The sequence below is a fragment of the Conger conger genome, chromosome 9 (assembly GCF_963514075.1).
Source record: "Conger conger chromosome 9, fConCon1.1, whole genome shotgun sequence".
NCBI lineage: Eukaryota > Metazoa > Chordata > Actinopteri > Anguilliformes > Congridae > Conger > Conger conger.
Genome location: NC_083768.1, coordinates 13,621,994 through 13,643,124, shown reverse-complemented (window position 1 = coordinate 13,643,124; position 21,131 = coordinate 13,621,994). Strand labels below are relative to the sequence as shown.

Genomic DNA, 21,131 nt, shown 5'->3' with positions numbered 1-21,131 from the left:
ACATGTATGATACATACAGTACAGCATACATACAGCCTTAGACCATATGTGTGATACATACAGTACAGCATACATACAGCATTAGACCATATGTATGATACATACAGTACAGCATACGTACAAACTTAGACCATATGTGTGATACATACAGTACAGCATACATACAGCATTAGACCATATGGTTGATACATACAGTACAGCATACATAGAGCCTTAGACCATATGTATGATACATACAGTACAGCATACGTACAAACTTAGACCATATGTATGATACATACAGTACAGCATACATACAGCATTAGACCATATGTATGATACATACAGTACAGCATACATACAGCCTTAGACCATATGTATGACACATACGGTACAGCATACATACAGCCTTAGACCATATGTATGATACATACAGTACAGCATACATAGAGCCTTAGACCATATGTATGATACATACAGTACAGCATACATACAGCCTTAGACCATATGTATGATACATACAGTACAGCATACATACAGCCTTAGACCATATGTATGATACATACAGTACAGCATAGATAGAGCCTTAGACCATATGTATGATACATACAGTACAGCATACATAGAGCCTTAGACCATATGTATGATACATACAGTACAGCATACATAGAGCCTTAGACAATATGTATGATACATACAGTACAGCATACATAGAGCCTTAGACCATATGTATGATACATACAGTACAGCATACATACAGCCTTAGACCATATGTATGATACATACAGTACAGCATACATACAGCCTTAGACCATATGTATGATACATACAGTACAGCATACATACAGCCTTAGACCATATGTATGACGCATACAGTACAGCTATTAGAGCCCTGTGCACTCCAGATCTGCTCTCAGAAGGCTTCTGGCAGTGAGGGCAGCCATTATGCCTCGATAAATTACAGACTAAAGAAATATTAAATATTAAATATCACAACATACCAGGGAAGATAGAAGGGATTGGATGAACATGCCTGTGGTTATGTGAAATACAGTTGCATAGCAGTCAGAGAGCAGATAGTCATCAGGTCTCCTGTTTAATGGCAGTGCTCACATTCGCCATCTCCAGCAGCTGTGTGCTGTGCTTTACTTTCCTCTCATCCACTGTGTGTCTTAATCATTGCTTATTTTCAATACGTCTTTCAATATGAGCAGAAATCATAACAGGGGAATTATTCGTCATGTATATAGGCCCTTTGTCATTTTTAACTGAATGGAAATATTAACTGCTATATACTGCTGTTACTACTGTTTCCTATAATAATGATGATTCTTCTAGTAAGGCAATGAATCATGAATCATAGTAATAACTTAAACAATTACAAACAAACCTCCCATTTCTAGAAATGTGGAAATATAAACATTCTCAGTACACACTGATCAGTTAATTAAAGATAAAGGAACATTATCTGCCTTTTTTTAAAAATTATTATTCCAGCTTGTAGTTCCTCTATTTACCAGAAGAGGGCTGGAACTGTCTGGCCAGGGTCATATCGCATGCTTCCTTAATCACCAAAAACAATAAAGACACCCCTGGTTAATTTATGGGTTTGTTCTGAACTTTCATAAATAACAGTGAAAAGGAAAACACCGACAAATTAACTAAATAATCCCTCTGTCTCAAAGCATATGAGACAGGCAGTGATTTCAGAGCTAAGCAGATCTAATGTGTGGAGACAAGTTGGATTTCGGCATTTAAAAAAAAAATTGTGAAATTACGATAAAATGTCATTGTAAAATATAGGTTTTCAGCCATATCTTTTTGCAATCGATTTTGATGTCAGGACATATATTACGTTACTTCCCATTTTTAACACATCTGCAAACCATTTCAGTGGAAAAGTGTTGGCAGACCCAAAGCCAGAACAGTTAGTCTGAGCAGCACTGATACCAGCTATCACAGTATATGGACCCCAGTCTGAATCTTATCATATTAGAGTCTTTTTCTATTCTCTTTGCTATCCTTTATGGAAATAGATACCACAATATACACCCAATGAGCACTATATTAGGTATTTATTATGCTTCTTTTTTTAGACTTATTAAGTCTTCTGCTGCTGTAGCCTATCCACTTAGAGGTTTGACACATGCGTGTGTGTGTTCAGAGATGCTCTTCTGCGTACCACTGTTGTAATGCGTGGTTATTTGCGTTACTGTAACCTTCCTGTCAGCTTCGACCAGTCTGGCCATTCTCCTCTGACCTCTCTCATTAACAAGGCAGAACTGCTGCTCACTACATTTTGTTTTTCTTACCATTCTCTGCAAACTTCTCAGGAGATGAGCAGTTTTTGAGAAACTCAAACCACCCTGTCTGGCACCAACAATCATTCCACGGTCAAAGTCACTTAGATCACATTTCTTCCCCATTCTGACATTTAGTCTGAAAAACAGTTGAATCTGCATGCTTTTATGAATTTAGTTGCTGCCGCATGATTGGCTGATTGCATTAACAAGCTGGTGTACAGGTCTATCTAATGAAGTGCTCACTGAGTTTATGTGGTTGTTTATGCAAATATGCTACATTCAACAGTAATATATATATTTAAAATATGTATAAATACTGAAAACAATTTCTTACATGTCACTATGCATTTTTATGTGCAGTATCTGATTGTAGTCTCGGCAATATATTTAATTTCAATATATTCTTGAATATTCAGTTCCTATTAGGGGTTAAGTATTTGCTCATTTTATTGGAAAACTTTTTCATTATTTAGTAGATGCATGTTCATGACCGCTGTTTATAGTGATCTATCTGAAAAATATTTGATTCATCGGAAATGGCGGTATGTTTAAAAAAACATAGTTTCAAGGCTCAAAACATATCATTTGTGTTTTTTAAAGGTTCACTTTAAGGAAATCCTCTCAAAGCACAAATGTCTCTCTATACAGAGCAGGAATGAAAAAAAAAAACCTTCTTGTTCCTAAAATAAAACAGATATTTAACTTGGCTGGTGGAATGCTTGAGCTTCTGATGGTAATGATATTATAAAATCACTGCCGGACTAACCCCATAAATAACTGCGCGCTGCACTTTCCAGACAGACAAAATATGGGGAAGCGCCACTTACAAATATGTACTTTTCAGACATGAAGCCCCATCTTCTGGAATGTGTTTTCAAAGTCAAAATATCAAACAAGTCCTACAGAACAAGACACATTGTACCAGTGCATTTATGTTCTAATATGGTCCTGACCTATTTATTTTCTTATTTTTACATCTAATTCCTGCTTTCAGTTTGCTTGCATTTTAAAAATCTATTCCTCTGGGAGAACTGCTATTTCTTTCTGAAGAGAACTTAACTATAGGAGGTGTATCAATATGAATAGATTTTTAGCTAAACTTAGTATTACTCCCTGCCGATTGAAAATACAAAGTCTGATATGTGTCAGATTTTTTTGTCTTCTTTATTTTATTTCTTTATTTTCTTTTCTAACCAGGATACATGATTATTCATATATCTGCCAGACCAGCTGAAGGTAAACTACTCTCTATGGAGATTATGTTTCAAGAAATGAAAATGAATGTTAAACCACGCTGTTTGTCTGTGTTAATGAGGTCTTAGGATGACCGTATTCAATGAACATTTGCCATTAACTGCTGCTGTTGATTAGATGCAGTTGTTTCCTGTGATTCTTTCCCTTTCGCTAGCATTCGTTTATGAGGCCTTGTGACCTACGGCGTTGGTGTGCTATGTGTCTTATGCACAGTCCCTGTAAATTCACATTTCGTTGTGGCTGTGCCTCTGGCACAGGGACAGCGGAGAGATTTTCGGATGGTTTTCCTGGCCCCGGCCGTCGCCCGTGCTGTGGTGCCTCTCAGTTTCACTGCAGTGTCAGGTTTACAGTTCTTCGGCCTGCTTTCTCCGTTTGAAGAGATGACTTTCTCAGAACGCTTCTTGACAGACGTACTTGCCAGTCCCCGCAGCGGGGCTGTAAAGCACTTTATTGTCTGAATGAAAGAGACATTGCTCGGAGCTCTGAGCTCTGTGCGGAACACACTGTACAGTATGCGCCGTACAGTACATACACAGCGCAACGGCGATGAAAGCTGCTTAGGCCTTACGTTTGGTCCTCCGGGGCATAATACTACTAAAATGAAATGCTAAACAAACTACTTGATGCTGTGAATATAAAAAGAAGTCATTTCATGCTATTTAATTATGTATATAACTTTTCACTGAAGAGAAAGAAGGTCACTGCTATCATTAGATCATTGTATCTGCTTCATATACAGGTACAGCTATTTTATTCAGCCATTCCCGCTAATGAAAAATACATATATATAATTAGATTTGTATCCATATGCAAGAACAATGTGGCAGCAACTCAATATTTCTGCAGAATATGCATGGTATTATGGGATACCCCTGGGCAGATGCTACATGAAGCTTCCACCATTCTGGGGAAGGTTTTATCTCCTGGCTTGTTCTGAGCACTTTCATTGCCTTGATGTCATCCCTAATTTCTTTTTTTTTAGCTCGTAAGGTCCTGTAGTCTGGCTTTTTCCCCTCACGATCAAATGGTTCCACAATTTGAAACGATTGTAAATTGATATTTTCTTTGAACCACAAGTCACGTGAGCGACCTCTCCTTTTTTGCTGGAACGGGACTGCGCAATAAATTTTGATTGTTAAATTATATAGACGACGATGTACGTGCTGAAAAGTAATGCATTTCTTATTCTTCTCCGCACTGTACTTTATTTGGGCCGCCTTTGATTTTGGGGATGTAGAACATTTGATGGATTAAGTTATGAATCAGATGTCCAAGGTTCGCTTGCAGTCCAGGGCATTTGTCCGTATTTTTTGACAGACGTACTTAAGTGTGCACGCTGTTGCTGCAGCGACTAAATCTGGGCACCAGCCATACAGCAGCTATGGCCGCTATAACCTTTTAAAGCCCGTTTGAGAACAACCAGAAGATCAATAGGGAGTTGTTCAGTCCTTCATCAATAGCAAGTGAAACTATATTTCAGGGCTTTTACAGTTAGATTGGTTGTAAATTCAGCCTAGATGTTCCAGCACACCTGGTGAATGCAGTAACTTTTTTCCGTGATTAAGTATCGTTATCTACAATACTATAAATATTTATCGTGTTATGTTTACATTGCTTCAACAAATTTTAAAAAAAAACTTGTAGAAATTTTTTTTTCTTGTTTTTAAGAAAATATATCATTCTTATATTTAACAAAAAAGAAAAAGAAAGGAATTGCTTAAAAATAACCACAAACAATTCCATCAGACATGATCCCATAGAACAGATTTTTGTCACCGGTGACACAAAGTAAGAAATATGTTTTTTTCTGCACAAAGACGGAGCACATCTGTTCTTATTATGATCCAGTGGCGCTCGCAGAACAGCACATTTAAGAGTCTCCTGATAAACGTCCTCGTGGACCACTGTATGATTTGGCAGTACGACGGTTGACAGAAAGAGGTCTATTTGGAGAAGATTTCATCTGCTAGGCCTCTTATGAAAAGTTCATTCAGTTCACATCACATTGGACTGAATTCTTGATATCCCTTGCTCCAAAAACCTTAGTCTCAACTTCCCCGCATGAACATTCGCGCTCAGTGGAATAAGAGCCCCCTGTTCCTGCCCAGCGCTGGGTATGGCCTACACGGCTCAGGGTCCAGCCACAGCTGCTGACTGCCTGCTTGTTCATTCAAAGCTACCGTGGGTAAGGTATATTTTTGTTGAGAGGAAAAACCACTTATCTTCAACATCCAGGTGTTTCGTAAGAGAGTTTATGTTTGTAGCGAACAGACAAAGTTTAAACTCGGAATTCTAGGAAATAAGCTAAAAAATATACTGACATGAGCTATACTGTAGTCCCGCATAAATGCAAATAAACATTTCAAATTTTTTGTTAGCAGATTAGATTAGAAGCTCATTTGTGCTTTGAAAATGTCAATCAATAAGCATGCAACAGATTGACACATACCACTTTGCATCTAAATGTTTCTGACAGCGTGTCTATGTGCCGCCGTGCTGCTATAAGCTAACCTCCCGGCAACACAGCTGATTGGTTGAAGCAAGGCGATAACAGTGCTGAGATTGTGTATCATTGGCAGTGTGAATACAGATGATCGGGCTGTCCACACAAGCCTAGAAACAAGCCCTCCGTAACCAGCATTATTCCACCTGATTACATTGTCCTGGTTGGTTACTTCCACGGTCGTGCCCGGAGTTACCATTGTGAGCAGTGCAGTTGAAATGAGTGCACCCATTCATGCTTTTACCCACAAACTGTGAATACAGATGGCGGGCATTATCTCCACATGGTGTTAGTTTCAGCATCAGAAGGAGCGCTTTCGCTTCGAGTTGTAGACCTGCTCCTCAGCTGTTTGGACTGGCCTGGACCTAAATGAACTGCTTTATTTTGCGAGTCAACTGCAATCCAGATAACAATAAAAGAAGAAAACAATGATTAATAGATCAATATAGCCTAATTAATGAGTTCAAAAATACGTTACTCACTGTATTTTGTTTGCACAAGGCAAACTTTTTGGGGGCCAAGCAGAGAAGCTGCGTAGGCACACAGTGTGTTTTTACCTTTTCTTATTATTCATCCTCGTCATCATCGTCATCATCATCATCATCATCATCATCATCATCATCATCATCTTTTTCTTCTGGCTAGGGTGTCTATGGCAGCCCTTAGAACCGTACGGTAAAACATTTTTTAATTTGGCACACTGATTGGAAACAATAATAAGCCCATGATTATTTTTTTACCACGATTCATTTCTCCCCTGTGAGCACTCTAGCGCCGCCAAAGGGTCAAATTTGGAGGTACGTTTAAAAAACTGATGTATGTATGCTGATACCTTGGTAAATCCCAAAGCTGAGGCATGACAACCTATGATCTCAACTTATTTGATGTGGCTGCCATATTGGACTTGATCAAAATGTTTAAAAACATTTAAACACCAACATATTTTGTAAAATGTTCACCAAACTTGGCACGGATCATATTCAGACCAACCCTCAAGAAACTGATTTTCAAAAACATTCATCCATTACAGCCAAATCAAAGGCAAACTACCCAAACAGGACGTGAGCTCATATCTCAGGTACACCCAATCTTGATCATTGCTATCAGTGATTACAGCTGCACTTGAAACATGATCCGAACAAGTTGCCATGTCAACCCTGCCCAGCTGGATTGCTTGGCCCCCTTCAACCCTGCTTGCAGGTTTAATTTATAGTCATATTTCATGTTTCATATTTCATGGCTTTGTACACATTGAGGGCCATACTTAATGTCAGTGTATTGCAATGAATGAGATAATTTATAATTCACCATAATGTGCACATACTGATTCATTTATTTTGCATGGGGTCATTGCATTTGTACAGATGCGGTGCTTTGCCGGCTCATCCCTTCTCCCGGGTCTGTAGTTGCGGTTACGCTTCTGGCTACCGGCCAGCACACTCGCTCATTAGACATATCACGTTTTTATTGGCTTTTTCAGCGGCGAAGACAACACGTGATTAACTGGGTAGTAAAACACTTTTTAGTCCTCGTGTGTCTGTTGGGATGGGTAAGTCGCAACTGTGCCAAAGAAAGCATCTCATTATAATTCACTGCTGGCACAGAGACAGGCACTTGCGCATCTGCTGTCTGTAGTTTTTGTATTATTATTTGATACGGACATCATTACGGAGACGCGCTGGGTGTCTGAACATTTTGGGTCAGGTTCAGGTGACGGGGAATGCGAGGTTACCAGGAGGATACCGCGCGTCTGGGAAGCCGCGTGTGTTGTGTAGTGTCTGGTAATAAAAATGCGCTCGAAGCGCTATCGCGGGTTTAAATTGGGAGGCGATTATTCAGATAAATGTATTAATCAGCCGTATCACACGAGCGAAGGTTGTGTTTGCTTCTTTGACATAGGAAATATGTTCCCATTTAAATTCGCGTGTGTTTTCATCTGAAATGATCCAGCATGTAGTAATTCAGTATTGTAAAATCATCTCAGTAAAAGACCAATGGTGACGTCAAACTGTATCTAATTACTCAAACGTTGCAACTTTTTTCTAACTTATGTTGGGTAAATGGCATCACATACTGTATATTGATTCAATAAAAGTCTACGGTTGCGTTAGTGAACTTGTTTTTATGAAGAAAACAAGAAAAGATGCCCTTGAAAATGCTTTAACTGTAAGAATGAATATCATTACTACTAGATACAGAACTATAATTATGGCTTTTAGGAAATGTGAATATTTTGGACTTGTTCATGTTTTCTTTGGACCTGATCACTGCTTGTCAAATATAGTAAAGCAAAATATGTTTATGAATGTACAGCTTCACGGCAGAAAATAAACTAAGGCGGATTTTTGCAGCTTGCACATATAATACCGACGGAAACCGCACTTTCAGAGTATATTTACCAGTGTTTATTTCCAAGGACTGATCCCTTGGGTCCTCATATTCAGTCAAAGTGGAGTTTTTTAACACTATATTTAAGAATAACATATATTTACTGACCAATCAACTAATCTGTAAAAACGAAAAAATAGTATTTATGATAGGACGTAGAACGTGACAAAAAAACAGATTTCTATTCTGTCAGTAAAACGTTACTATCTGCAAATGAGGCATTTCATGTATAATAATAAGAAGAATAATACTAATAATAATAATAATAATAATAATAATAATAATAGAATTTAACAGAAAGAAATACTGCTATACTTATTATGAAGATGTGTATGCAGTTGTATAAATCTACTTAAGTGCATTTGCAGTTGAAGAGGGCTTTAAAAAAAAAAAAATCAGTCAATGCTTTCCTTATTATTTTCTTTTCTTTGGTTATGTAAAACACTTTGGGTAGCATTTTGCATGAATTTTGTACAAATAAAGATTGATGTTATTTAACTGAACCAAAGAGCATGGAAACAGAAACTGTGAAGTCTAACTCTCCAGCCAGCAGACATGGCCTGGAACCGGTGCGGAGTGACACGGGGGATTCTGGGTAATGAAACTGCCGACACTTGAGTTAAGCTCTCTCAGGATGTCTCTCCTACCGACCGGCTGTCACACGCCTAGCGGGAAATCACTCACTGGCCCATCGTTTAAAAGAATTCCTGCGGCCAGACTCCACGCTGCGCTCTCTTTTCGCTGTCCCGAGACCGCTTGAGTAACTCCAACCCAGCGTCAACACCTGCCCACACCTGCTCTGCAAAGACGATCTGCCCTCCCCGTGTCGGTAATGTACCCCGCCTCCAGCAGCAAGTAAAAAGGCTTTCATCCCCTTCTGTCAGCTCCCGCACTCTGCACAGGCCAGGCAAACAAAAAAACAGCAAGTTATTACAGTGAAATATTTCATGTTGGAACTCTCCAACCATGTATGAGAAGGAATAAGCCATAAACCACATGATTTAATAACAGTGGCATTAATAAAATTGGAAAATAAATGGAATAACATTCATTTGAATTGGGTCTTGTTTTTCATTCAGGTATTCTGGCTGTGTTAAATGGCATCCATAAAGCATGTGAGTATGTGTGTATTTGTGTGTGTGTGTTTATGTGTGTGTGTGTGTGTGTGTGTGTGTGTGTGGCGGAAGGTTTTCCATAACACTGTCCATTTCAGATATACTTGATCATATATCAGTCTGGCTCATGGCATGGCCCATAATATCTGCTCTACCGAATCTCCCTCAGGATGCTGATAACTTTTTATTGGAGATTACATCAGCCTGTACATGACCCGTTACTATATACCATGCATGCCTATTATTCTTGTAGCTAAGTAGACAGCTCTTCTATGAGAGAGAGAGAGAGAGAGAGAGAGAGAGAGAGAGAGAGAGAGAGAGAGAGAGAGAGAGAGCGAGGGAGAGAGAGAGAGAGAGAGAGAGAGAGAGAGAGAGAGCGAGGGAGAGAGAGAGAGAGAGAGAGAGAGAGAGAGAGAGAGAGAGAGAGAGAGAAATATTAATTTTATGACTATTTTGTCTTGTTTGTTATACCCTGCTGTCCAATGAATGGCTACAACCTTAAATGACATTCACTGTACTTTACTATTATTTTTTATTTGCTTTACATTAATTGTATATCTATAAATGTTTTTCCAAGAACAAACCATTTTCCATCTCAAAGGGAATATTATGACCTGAAAAAAGTTCTAATATACAGCAGTACAGATTAAATACATTATTCCTATGTAACCCTAAATGGGAATATACTGATTGACTGAAAGGTTTATTCATAAATGCATTGATTTTTTATTTTTTTATTTTTTTATTAATCATTCATATTAATCGCTCAATTCAATTCAGAACAAAATGTAAAAAAAAGAAAAAGAAAGAAATTCAAACGGAGGTCGGATTCAACAGAGTATTACACAAAATAAGAGAAACGCGCTGCTGGACATTCTTTGTGGGAGTGGTGTGTTACTGTAGGGGGGCGTGCCTAACCTCAGGTCAGCAAAGCTGCCGTATGTGTACGGTTCTGTGGTTTCTTTTCTATCAGCAGACAATTTAGGCAGCGGGGACAAGCTGCGCGGACTCTAGCGAAGCGTTCACTTAATCACTTAAGCGAAAAACAAAAAACTAGCAGACGCCTTGCCCCTCCGGGACAGGAATCTCACGCCCTTACATTAGATGAATTAGGAACGTGGTAACACATAAAACGCACGCGGCAGAATATGAGCCCACGTTTCTTGTTCCATCTGCGTTGCGTCCTCCGGTGAGACGTAGAAGAGCGTTAGTGCCTGCGTAATTAACAGCCGCCTGTCATCGCGCGCCGCACCGTAATTCTCTCAGCGCCGGCGCGAAGGTCTGCGACCAGAGCCGCATCGCTGCACATCTGGAGCGAGCTGCCGGGGCTGTAAGTTTTCGGCGTCTCGGGCAGGTCCCCAGGCCTGTCCACGCTCTCCCGTCTGCTGAAAGCTCTCCAAAAGGTAGTGCGCAGCTTGCGTCATCTTTCATGATCACTGTCTAAACGCCTAAGCTGTTTTGAAAAGATAGATTAAGGGCAATTTCTATCTATCTCGATAACATAAAGCAAGTTTTACAAAAGAATGTACAAGTTCAAGTCGGCTAATGCTGCTAAAAGAGTAGGAATATATTGTAAGTTATGGTTGTACAGTGGCTAAATAGATTAATAGCAGGTGCACTGCTCAGTTATAGTATAAATTGTCCAACATGTAAATCAGAGAATTGTATTAACAGGCCAGATAAGGTTGATTCTGAAAAGTATTCCAGTATATTTAAGACCCCATTTCCCAAGGCCAAATAATTTCACAAAGGACAAAACTGTTATTATGAAGCGTATAGTTATATTCCAGTTCAGTAGGCAACAAGAAGGGAGCTTTGCTATGATGACTTCATAGATGAAGAGATACCGTTTGGGTGCATGGACCTACACAATCTTACTTCTCATTCTTAGAGAAGACATGCTTATGAAGTTAGAATCTGAAGCAGCAGTTCTGCTGTCTAGTTTTATGGATGGAGCACACAGAGTAGGCTGCACATGCCAAGACGGTTGGTTTGTGCAATAAAGCACTTTCTCTATGGTTATTTTTGAAAATGCAAAGCAAAAAACTTCAGCTCAGCATCGTAAATAAAATTATGCCTCCTCGCATGATGTACATGAATTAGCCTGTAATCTAACCCAAAAAAAAAAATAATGCTCTGTTTTAAATCCTTATGGCTAAATTTAAACATTTAAAGCTACATCACAAAAATTGACAGTGAAAGCAAATGGTTTCTCTCTCCCTTTTTTCCCAGAAAAAAAATCTCTTTGGTCTTTATAAAAAAGGATTCTAAATGAAACGGTACGCAGTCAAATAAGTGCATTCTGGCTCAGATTCGCTCTGATTGGCAGCCGGGCGGAGGAACTCTGCGCACAAACTCTAAACATCAATTCAGCACTTTATTCTACATGAACCAAGCACAGCCTCTCAGCCAAGCAAAAGACTGAACAAGGGCTTACTGCGCTGATGGGGGCAGATCATTTCAAATAAACAAATGAAATCCTTCATCATCTTAAGGACCAAACTGCATGCGCGTACTGTAGCTAAAGTGCAATCTGCACATTGATCAACGTATATATCACTTCTATAACGCCATTCATCATTAAATTTTTTTGTTTCAAAATATTATATTTTACCAGCTTAATGTTCATTTGGTTTCAAGGGGCAATTCACCCAAAAATAAATCAAAGCTATATGCCCTCTTACCCTACAGTACAGTATCTAGCCATCCAGATAGTCTCACTGAGGTTTGACAGGTTTTGTAGACATCTGCTGCATCTTACCCTGATGCAACAGACCTCAATGGGGCCAGTGTTTGTGGCACTCAAAGCGATTTGAAAAACTCAACAGCAATATTTCTTTCCAAATATTGAATATTGGCAGGCTTTGATTGAGGCTGCTCACTCAGATAGACACAGCTGGCAGGCTTAGTAGACAGCGGTTTCTGATTAAACCGTGTGCAATAAGGTCTTTGCCTGTTTGGGAGTGACTGTGTCATTACATTCGGAAAGAGACAATGCGGTTGCGTTGCTGTTGATTTTTGGGTGAAATGACCCTTTAAGTTATTCCAATTCATCTATATTTTTCTTCACTAAGTGGCTGTTAGACTGAAGACTGAGCCCCTGATTTGATCGGTTGATTAGCCATGCTAGGTTTAAGGGCACATTGGGACGTGGGTGATCGCATTTCCCTGGATGACGTCCCCTCTGCAGGATTTAGGGGCACCCCCAGGACTTGGGGATCCACTGAGTCTCTGTCTCCAGCCTTTTCAGAGCCAAGCTGAGCTCTCTGAAGGCAGTGGCCAGGTCCTCATTTATAATGATCTTCTCAAACAGGTGGCCATACTTCTTCTCCATGGCTTGGGCAGAGTCAGTCATCTCCTGGAAGTCTTCCTCCTTTTAGACACACAAAAGACTGAATAATCATTCATTTTGGCCTGGGAATGCAAGCAGGAATGAAACAGGCTTTTAAAATGTTTGGATTACTTACTTACTTACTTACTTAATTCAGGAAATATAAACATTTTTAGAAGTAATAGGATAAATACATAGCAATAAGATGCATACTACTATAAGCTTAGTTTAGTCAGGTGAGATTTAAAAGGAGCACTAGAGGAAGATTTGTATTGGTTATTTGAAACCCTTGCTTAATTGCATAAGTAACAAGAAATTGGCATTTTAATCAATATATGACTAAATAGTCGGCTACCTATCAAAAAAGAACTTGACAATATTTTGAACGTTCAGAGAAAGTAGGAGAGTCCTTTTGGCATTAGAGGAGAGTTTTAGCATACCCTTGCTATTTCACTTTGCAGTCAGCTATCCAGTGACTTCACTGAATTGTTTGGTACCAATACTGACCAGATCCAGGGTTTAACCGGTAAGCTTCACAACCGTTTCTACAGTGGCTTGCCGATATCACTGTTCCAAGCCAGTTGAAACTCACTCAACATATAATAAATGCTTATCAAGATATTATGAGCCCTTCACTTGATAGAGAGGGGAACTTTTGTTATTGAACAGACTCCCACACTAAAAAAATATATATTTTATAGATTCAAATAAAATACATTGTATTCCACTTTACAGCCCTTGTGCAATGGTTCCTGAATTCTGGGAATCACTACATAAGTGAGAGGTGGATGGGAAATGGATGAATCATTTATAGTATTAAAAGAATCAAATGCTTTGAAAAATAAATCTTATTGGGGTGACCCAGACAGCGAGGGGTAGGATGAGAAAGTGGGCCCGGGGGGTAGGTATGGGGGTCATAGGGCACACGTGTAGCTCACTCAGACAGGGTGAGGGAAATGTTTAAATGTAATTCTCATTGTTAACGTGTATAACATGTGTGAAAACTGCAGGGTGTTGGGGAGGACGAGATGAGAAGAGTCAGATTCAGATCAGACAGACTGAGAGATCCATCAGCGCTCAGCACACGGATGGTAATGGAGTTCAGGTGCGCTCACCTGCTGTTTATGGGCACAGCCATGTGAGCATTACCTCACCACCAGGCTTTCTGATAGGAGGAGATGGGCGCCAATCACTGGCTTTCTTCCAAGGCTTTCTTAGATTAATCTGCATCGTGTGCTACCATGCAGAGACATTGGAACCAACTGGATAATAAAAAAATGTTTAACATTGTTATTTAACATCGAGCAGGGATCTCAATGTCTCCGTAACGTTACCGTGAATGGCTCAGCCAAGCCCTTTCCATCCAGTCTGTAGGGGACCTTCGCGTTCCTCCGACTTAGTCGCAGTTGCTCGATCGGAGGGGGCTTCACAAATACCACGTACGGCTTGAACTTGCCCGTCCGTAAACGCTGTATCCTCTGCAAGGGACCCAAGAGAAGATTGGCCCTCAATCTGTGTCACGCTCCCAAGAATGGCCCTCAAAGCCCAATCTGGGTCGTCATGTAGCCATACAATTAGGTAAGGGTTCTGGGAAAAGATTTAGGAGTCTGGGCACACGACACAATAGTATCACTCTCCAGTAATGAATATTGATTGGAGAGGAGGGATCTGATCCCAGTTCACCTGTCTTGCTTCACCCAAACAACCTTTGAGAAATTAGAGAAATAAAATGGGAAAAATTCGGAAGCGAGTCTCTGGTTCATATAATCTTCGGCGTGTCAGTCCTTACATGAGGGGAGACATCCAGCAGGCACATCTTGTTCTCCTGCAGGATGGAGCGGACCGAATCCAGGCTGGTCCCATAGTAATTCCCCCTGTACTCTCCATGCTCAATGAACCTGCCCAGGACAAAGACCCACAAGCCTCTCAGTGAGTCACACGGTCACACCATCACAGATACCACTCCGCAAAGCTTTACTGTTTACAAAAAAAACAAAACAACGGCAACAACTATCCCTACAGCCTTACAGAATGAGTCAAATCTGCTTAAATGTGAAAGATGAACTCAAAAGAAATCATTTTCTGTATATTTAAGAATAATCTTCATATATGCCGGTATGTAAAACATGAATAAATACATCAACTTCAATTTTATATACGTACGGAGCTAGGCCTATATAAAACAATGTCTCGGCATGGCAGAGAAGAAAAAGAGGGTGACTGGAGACGGCCTTTCAAAAACCGCATCACTTTTTTCCCGTGCAGTGTCCTGATTTAGCACTGGGGCTAATCATGTAGTGTAAATAAAACATAACGGCCCTCTCCGTGAGGAATATCTGGATCACCCTCTCCGCTGCTGAGGAAGTTGTAGCATATTTCAACAGATAACAATTCCAGACGTTTTGGCACATTTGTGCTTTTTATCTAATCTTCCCAGTTTTGCTGAAATCAGTAACACCTGCTTGCTTTAAAGTCGGGGGAAAGCGAACGCCAAGATCCCAGTTAATCTGCCGCTCCTCTTCTCGGTAAAGCAAGCGTACGTGTTTCCAGCATCTGATCTGATTTAGGCAATAGCCGGGCAGTGGGGTGCTAAATAAGTGGTACTGTTGACTATTTAGTCAATTGATGGCTTAAATAAATAACTGCAGCAGACACTGCAGCCTTCAAGTCTGGTACCTTTATCGTACATCAGTTCCCTACAGCAATGGGCCAGATATCCGCAAGCAAGCAGTTGTACACTCTCAAAGCAGATGTGTTAAAAAGAAACACATAACGTCATGTCTAACACACAGCCATTTCGAGTTAAGGACAACATTTAGTCTGATTTTCAACACAGTCTATGTTTAAAAGGCTCCCTTCGCAACACATACATTGTATGTTTGTAACACAAAAGTGGTAACTTTGACACAAAAGGTGCTGAAAGTAACACAAAAGTAGTAACACAGAAAATGTGTGGGATCTCACATTTCTGTGATGTGTCGGATAACACATCCTTTTCGAGAGTGTAGACTGTGATGTGTCTTCTCTGATTGCGGCCTGTTTTCTGCTGTGGCGCTGGGTGAGGCCTTATCTGGAAGGCAGGTGGAGAAGGAGTGCCTGTGCTTTGGCTGCAGCGCCCCCTACATACAGGTGCATGAAATACAGCAAGCACCCCAGAGGTGCGAATGGAGATTCCAAGACTTCTTTGCTTGAAAAGTGAAAATCTAGGTTCAAATCCAGCCTGCGCACAGCCGTTTCATGTTTGACCGAAGCACTGTACAAGAACTCATCTGCTTCACTTAATATCCTGTTTATAAATAGATATTACGTAGCGCACACATGCTAAGTTGCCCTTGAGGAAAGGCTAAGAAAATAAATAATGTAATTTACGCATCCTGTTTGCTATTTGCTGTTCCAGGGCGTGACTTTGATGTTTAAAGGCATACTCCACAGGATTTTCACCTTAAAAATATTATAAAACAAACATGCTCAGTCATTAATATGATACACTGGCAGCCTGTGTCTGTATGGATTGGAGTTACTACAGCGGTGAGCTGGGTTTGTGAGAGATTAGACTTTGTGGCTAAGATTAAGTAAGTGACTGGCTAGCATTTGGTAACATTACAGTAGATAGCTGCTGTTATTAGCTAACTAAATTAAGTTATAGCCAGGTCCCACTACACAGTAGTAAGGGTAGTACTGCTGATGTTCAGGAGATTCTACCGGCTTATTTCTTCTCCTGTGCTGGGACCTCATGCCAAGGCTCCCAGACTTTCAGAAGACTTCTGATGAAACTGAAAATGAATTAATGTGATTGTGAATATGCATGCTTACAATATGTTGCAGGATTATGCTTCCTTCCAGGCAGGCTAGTGCAGACTGTAATCAACTGGAGTTAGCATCAGAGGCTAGCATCACCACGATTGTTTAGCTAAATACAAACACGAGTAGAAATAGCGAAATAGATTGTGTGAAAGGCGAATACTAAAGCAGATATTTTCTGCATCATACTTGACCGTGGTTTTCTTAGCTCATTGCTATCACATGGTGGAATCATCTTAGGGGTTTGGTGGATGGGGTTGAGAATGGGAGCGTAGATGTTTTTTTGTAAATGTAAAGGATTGAAGTTAGGAAAGAAATCCTACATAGTATGCCTGACGTTTGCATCCAGACAAGACCTGACCATCGGACGATGGTGTAAACCGCGTGCAAATTCGCGCGAGCTTCAGTGAACCCGGGATATTCGGGGGGGGGGGTGAAAAGATTTTCCTTGGGGCTCAGGGCTTTCCTCTGGAAAGCAGCAATCATCCGCAGTGCCACTTTTGGTGAGATGTTAAGCTTGGCGTTCGCTTGGCCTCGCTAGCGTATTCCGAAAACATGCAACGAAGCGAAACGAAACCAGATAGATCCTGGATTTTCTCCCTCTAATTTCCACCGCCAGAGGCCTGCCACAGTCTTCACTCCCCACACAGCGACGCATGCCATGCGGCTCCACGGCACCGACCCATTGACATCACTCCAGGGGATGCTGGATAACATGGGCGGAACATGGAAATTGTTTGGTCTTCAACTGAAGAAAAGACCAGATCGGTTGTTTTGCCAGTTATCAGCCGCAATTTCAAACTGGTCTTGGATTGTAAATTAAATGGCTTAAATGAAATGTGTAGCTCCATAGTATTCATGCAGCCAATACAACGGCTCCATAGCACACCTATACTCACTATGAATGCACCATATTGCACCTGTAACTAATCCAGGTGCTCCATATTGCATCTGAAGATCTAATGGCTGTGACTTAACATGTACTATACAGTGGAGCTAGGACCATCCACCAGGTGCGCTTCGGTGATGTGCTCCTGTAAGGGACCTACTTGTCGTCAATGATGAAGGCCTCAAACTGCATTTTGGAAACAAACTTATACTCCAACCCATCCGTCTCCTGGCTCCTCCTGGCTCTGGTGGTGTCTGCGGGAGAGAGCTCATAATCAGGCAGATAGACAGCATCGTATACCTCCTGCCTGCCTACTGGAGTGAGTGCAGCCGCCATTTTCCACTGTAATCTCCCGTCCCCAGCCTGTGACTGCAACCCCCACCCACCCCCACCGTCCATCACGGCAAAGCAATTCTAACATCTCACATATAATTTAATTGTGAACCAAACTTAAAAACTTGAGTATTCAGTCATTCGATCAGCATTTACCCACAGCTTCTGCACGCACCAACACCGAACGCATGTCGAAGGCCATTCTATTGACTTGCGATTAAAAATGAAGGACATTAAGGAGATGGAAGCAAGGCTACGGAATTGAACTCTTGAGTCAGGTTTAAGGACACGTTTTGATGGAATCCAGGCTACGGCATTTAAAAATGAGTCAAATTTAAGGGGCGAGTGCTAATTGAATCCAGACCGCTGTATTCGATTGTAAGCTGCAGTTACTGCTAAGCCTTGATTGAATAAAGATTACTGTAGAGCTGACGTAGCTGACTGAAGGCTAGCGTGGGCATTTGCAGTACGTGTCTCTGCAGCAGGACCATTCCATAGAGGAGGCCCCTGGGGGGGGTGGGGGGGGCCTGGAGGGAGGGAGGGGGGGTCGGACGCGACGTGTTGCTGTTCCACGGCGCTTCTGTGCGCTTCCCGAGAGCCAGCAGAGTTCAGTACAGGCGAGAGGCGGTGTGATTTACGGAGTCTGTGTTTCAGCTTGAACCCGGGGGCCGCGGCAGCTCTGCCCAGAAGCAGGCCCTGCTAATAATTACCTGCTCGTCCGAGCGTTAGATTTGGCCTCCTGAACCGCATGGCTCACGCAGGCAGACAGTTAAAGCCATTAGAGAACATGTATTTATGTATCTAATAGAGAGGGCAAACGTACGTGTGTGTGTGTCTGTTTCTGTTTGTGTGTACGTGTGCATGTGTTTGCGCGTGTAAAGACAGGGGAAGGTCTATTCAGTGCACCCCATGAGCAAGGCCTTTTTAAAGCTTAGCATCTGGTCTTTATCATTGGAAATATAGAGTAAAAATAGGAGTCCATACCCCCTCTCTCCCTCTCTCGTGATTGACGTGGCTTCAATCTCCACCATGCTGTGGCTGCCATGAATAACAAACCAACGTGCTGAAATTAAACCTAGAACCCGAAATTAAACCAAGGAGCTGGAATTAACTCAGTTTTACCCCCTACTGATGTGTAAATGTTCCCCTTGTGGTAACAGAGACCCCATTAGCAGTGCCCTAAATAACCGCTAAACAACCTCCAGCAGGAAATGGCTCCAACGGGATTTCTTTTTCCAGAAAACACTGCATTTTCGAAAAGGTTTAACAATATATTTTACTAGTCTGTTATTTTACATTTTTGGGGGATAAAACATGTGTGCTATCAATCTATAAATGTATTTATAATCATGTGTTATTAACTTGTCTATTTGTTTGAAGACTATCTCAAATTCATCATTCATTCCCTCCACAAGCAATACTTATATTTATGAATAATAATGTTTGTAAAGAAGATTTAATTTGACTGGGGGGGCCAGGGTGTTGCGTAGTGGTTAAGGCACATGACTGGGACCCACAAGATCGGTGGCTCGATCCCCGGTGTAGCCACAATAAGATCCGCACAGCCGTCGGGCCCTTGAGCAAGGCCCTTAACCCTGCATTGCTCCAGGGGAGAATTGTCTCCTGCTTTGTCTGATCAACTGTACATCACTCTGGATAAGACCATCTGCCAAATGCCATTAATGTAATGTAATAATGTAATTTATGAGGGTGGTGGTGAATATAATGTTTTATCTTCTACTACTCCTGTAGTGTCAGAAACATTATTCCTTATTTTCAGAAACATCTAGGTCACTCTTAGTGCTTTATGCGACCTCTTCAGAGAAAGAAGCAGCTACTGTGTAACACGCCACATTTGGGAACAATTAACACGCCCTGCAGAGTTATGCTGGGACTTTTAGCACAAGCGACGTTTTGAGCACCTCCCTCTCAGCATGTGCCGTCCGTTTCCCGCTTTCCTCTCGTCTTTTATCACGGGGGGTGACGTTCTCTGAGTTACGCCAAATTCACTTTGTCGTTCCGCGAACATAAATCGCGGGGATAGAGTATCCAAACGCATCTGTTTTGACTGCTCTGGCTGAATGAGCACTTTTGAGATCTGGCTCGCCGCGGTAACGGCGGGGGGGGGGCGGGGTCGCGGCCTTGTCGGAGCATCGCCGCGGCTACACGCGGTTGGGGATTGCGTGCGGACGGGATTTGGCCCGCAGCCGAGCGCCGGGGCGTGAGGCAGGTGAATGGCTTCCTTCAGGAGTGAAACGCGCTTCAGTCCGTCGCTCCTGGCTGTCAAAGCGCCTTTAAGGCTGCCGGCCACAAGCGGGGGGTTCTCATCGTCAAAACTGCAGGAGAAGAGAAGTCCCCTCCCCCCCCGATCATAGAATAAGACCCCGTGTCCCTCGCTTCAATGCCCCTTGAGATTCTATTGGTTGATTTTCAAATCTTGTGATTGGTCGCTGCACAGGGTCAAGGGTCAGGCAGTGAACTTGATTACACGAGAGTACGTAGCGCTTAGCAGACCTCATATGCAGAATAGACTTAAAAAGATCATCCATATATAGTCAGTTTGGCAACACGCAGAGATGATACCGACTAACCAGTGTCACAGCTGACAGTGGTTAGTACATCGACGTAAAGCATACGGTTAAGTAGGCGCCAGAGGGAGATTGACAATACACAGTAAGTAGCAAATGGATTTGAGCCTATAGTGTTACACATAGCAAAGTTGGGGCCTGTAAATCAATAATAAATACTCAGCGTTCAGTGTCAGTTGAGCCCAGATGAACGTAAACAGGTGTTTTCAGTCAGCAGCCAAAGATAAACGGTGACCCGGAAGTAGTAACTTACATGGAACGGTTACACCGAAGTGCTCGGGGTCAGAGATTAGCAGCCTCCTTTTCATTTCACTGACACCAACTCCCCTGGGTCCTGAGAAACAAAGCCAAAGTAATTTATATTCTCACTAAATCATACAAAGTGAAATGTTCAGTGTTAAAAAAATTCTTAGCAACTACTGTATACAATATATGGTCCCGAATAGACTTGTGTACTCTATTAGAGTGGAATTAATATTGGACATTTTACCACTGTGTAGTAGTGCTCATTATGTATTAGATAGATTAGGCAATACAATACAATTAAACGGTATTATTAATTTTGTTTGTCTGTTTTGCACATGCTGTCATATCAGTATACCAGGGCTCTTGGTTTGCATTGTCTGTATGTAGAAGTCCTTAAAACA

At 41.4% G+C, this 21,131-nt stretch overlaps 1 protein-coding gene across 1 annotated transcript in view; it reads right to left on the bottom strand.

Annotated features, from left to right (window-relative positions):
- Positions 1 to 12,735: 12,735 nt before the first annotated feature.
- LOC133137550 (MAGUK p55 subfamily member 7-like) overlaps positions 12,736 to 21,131 on the bottom strand; it is a 65,938-nt gene continuing 57,542 nt past the window's right edge. The window contains exons 13-17 of the mRNA XM_061255882.1: positions 20,738 to 20,818; positions 17,724 to 17,817; positions 14,663 to 14,771; positions 14,208 to 14,351; positions 12,736 to 12,915 (exon numbers count right to left, since the gene is read on the bottom strand). Of these exons, the coding sequence (XP_061111866.1) occupies positions 12,736 to 12,915; positions 14,208 to 14,351; positions 14,663 to 14,771; positions 17,724 to 17,817; positions 20,738 to 20,818 (608 nt within the window). The remainder of the gene's footprint in view (positions 12,916 to 14,207; positions 14,352 to 14,662; positions 14,772 to 17,723; positions 17,818 to 20,737; positions 20,819 to 21,131) is intronic.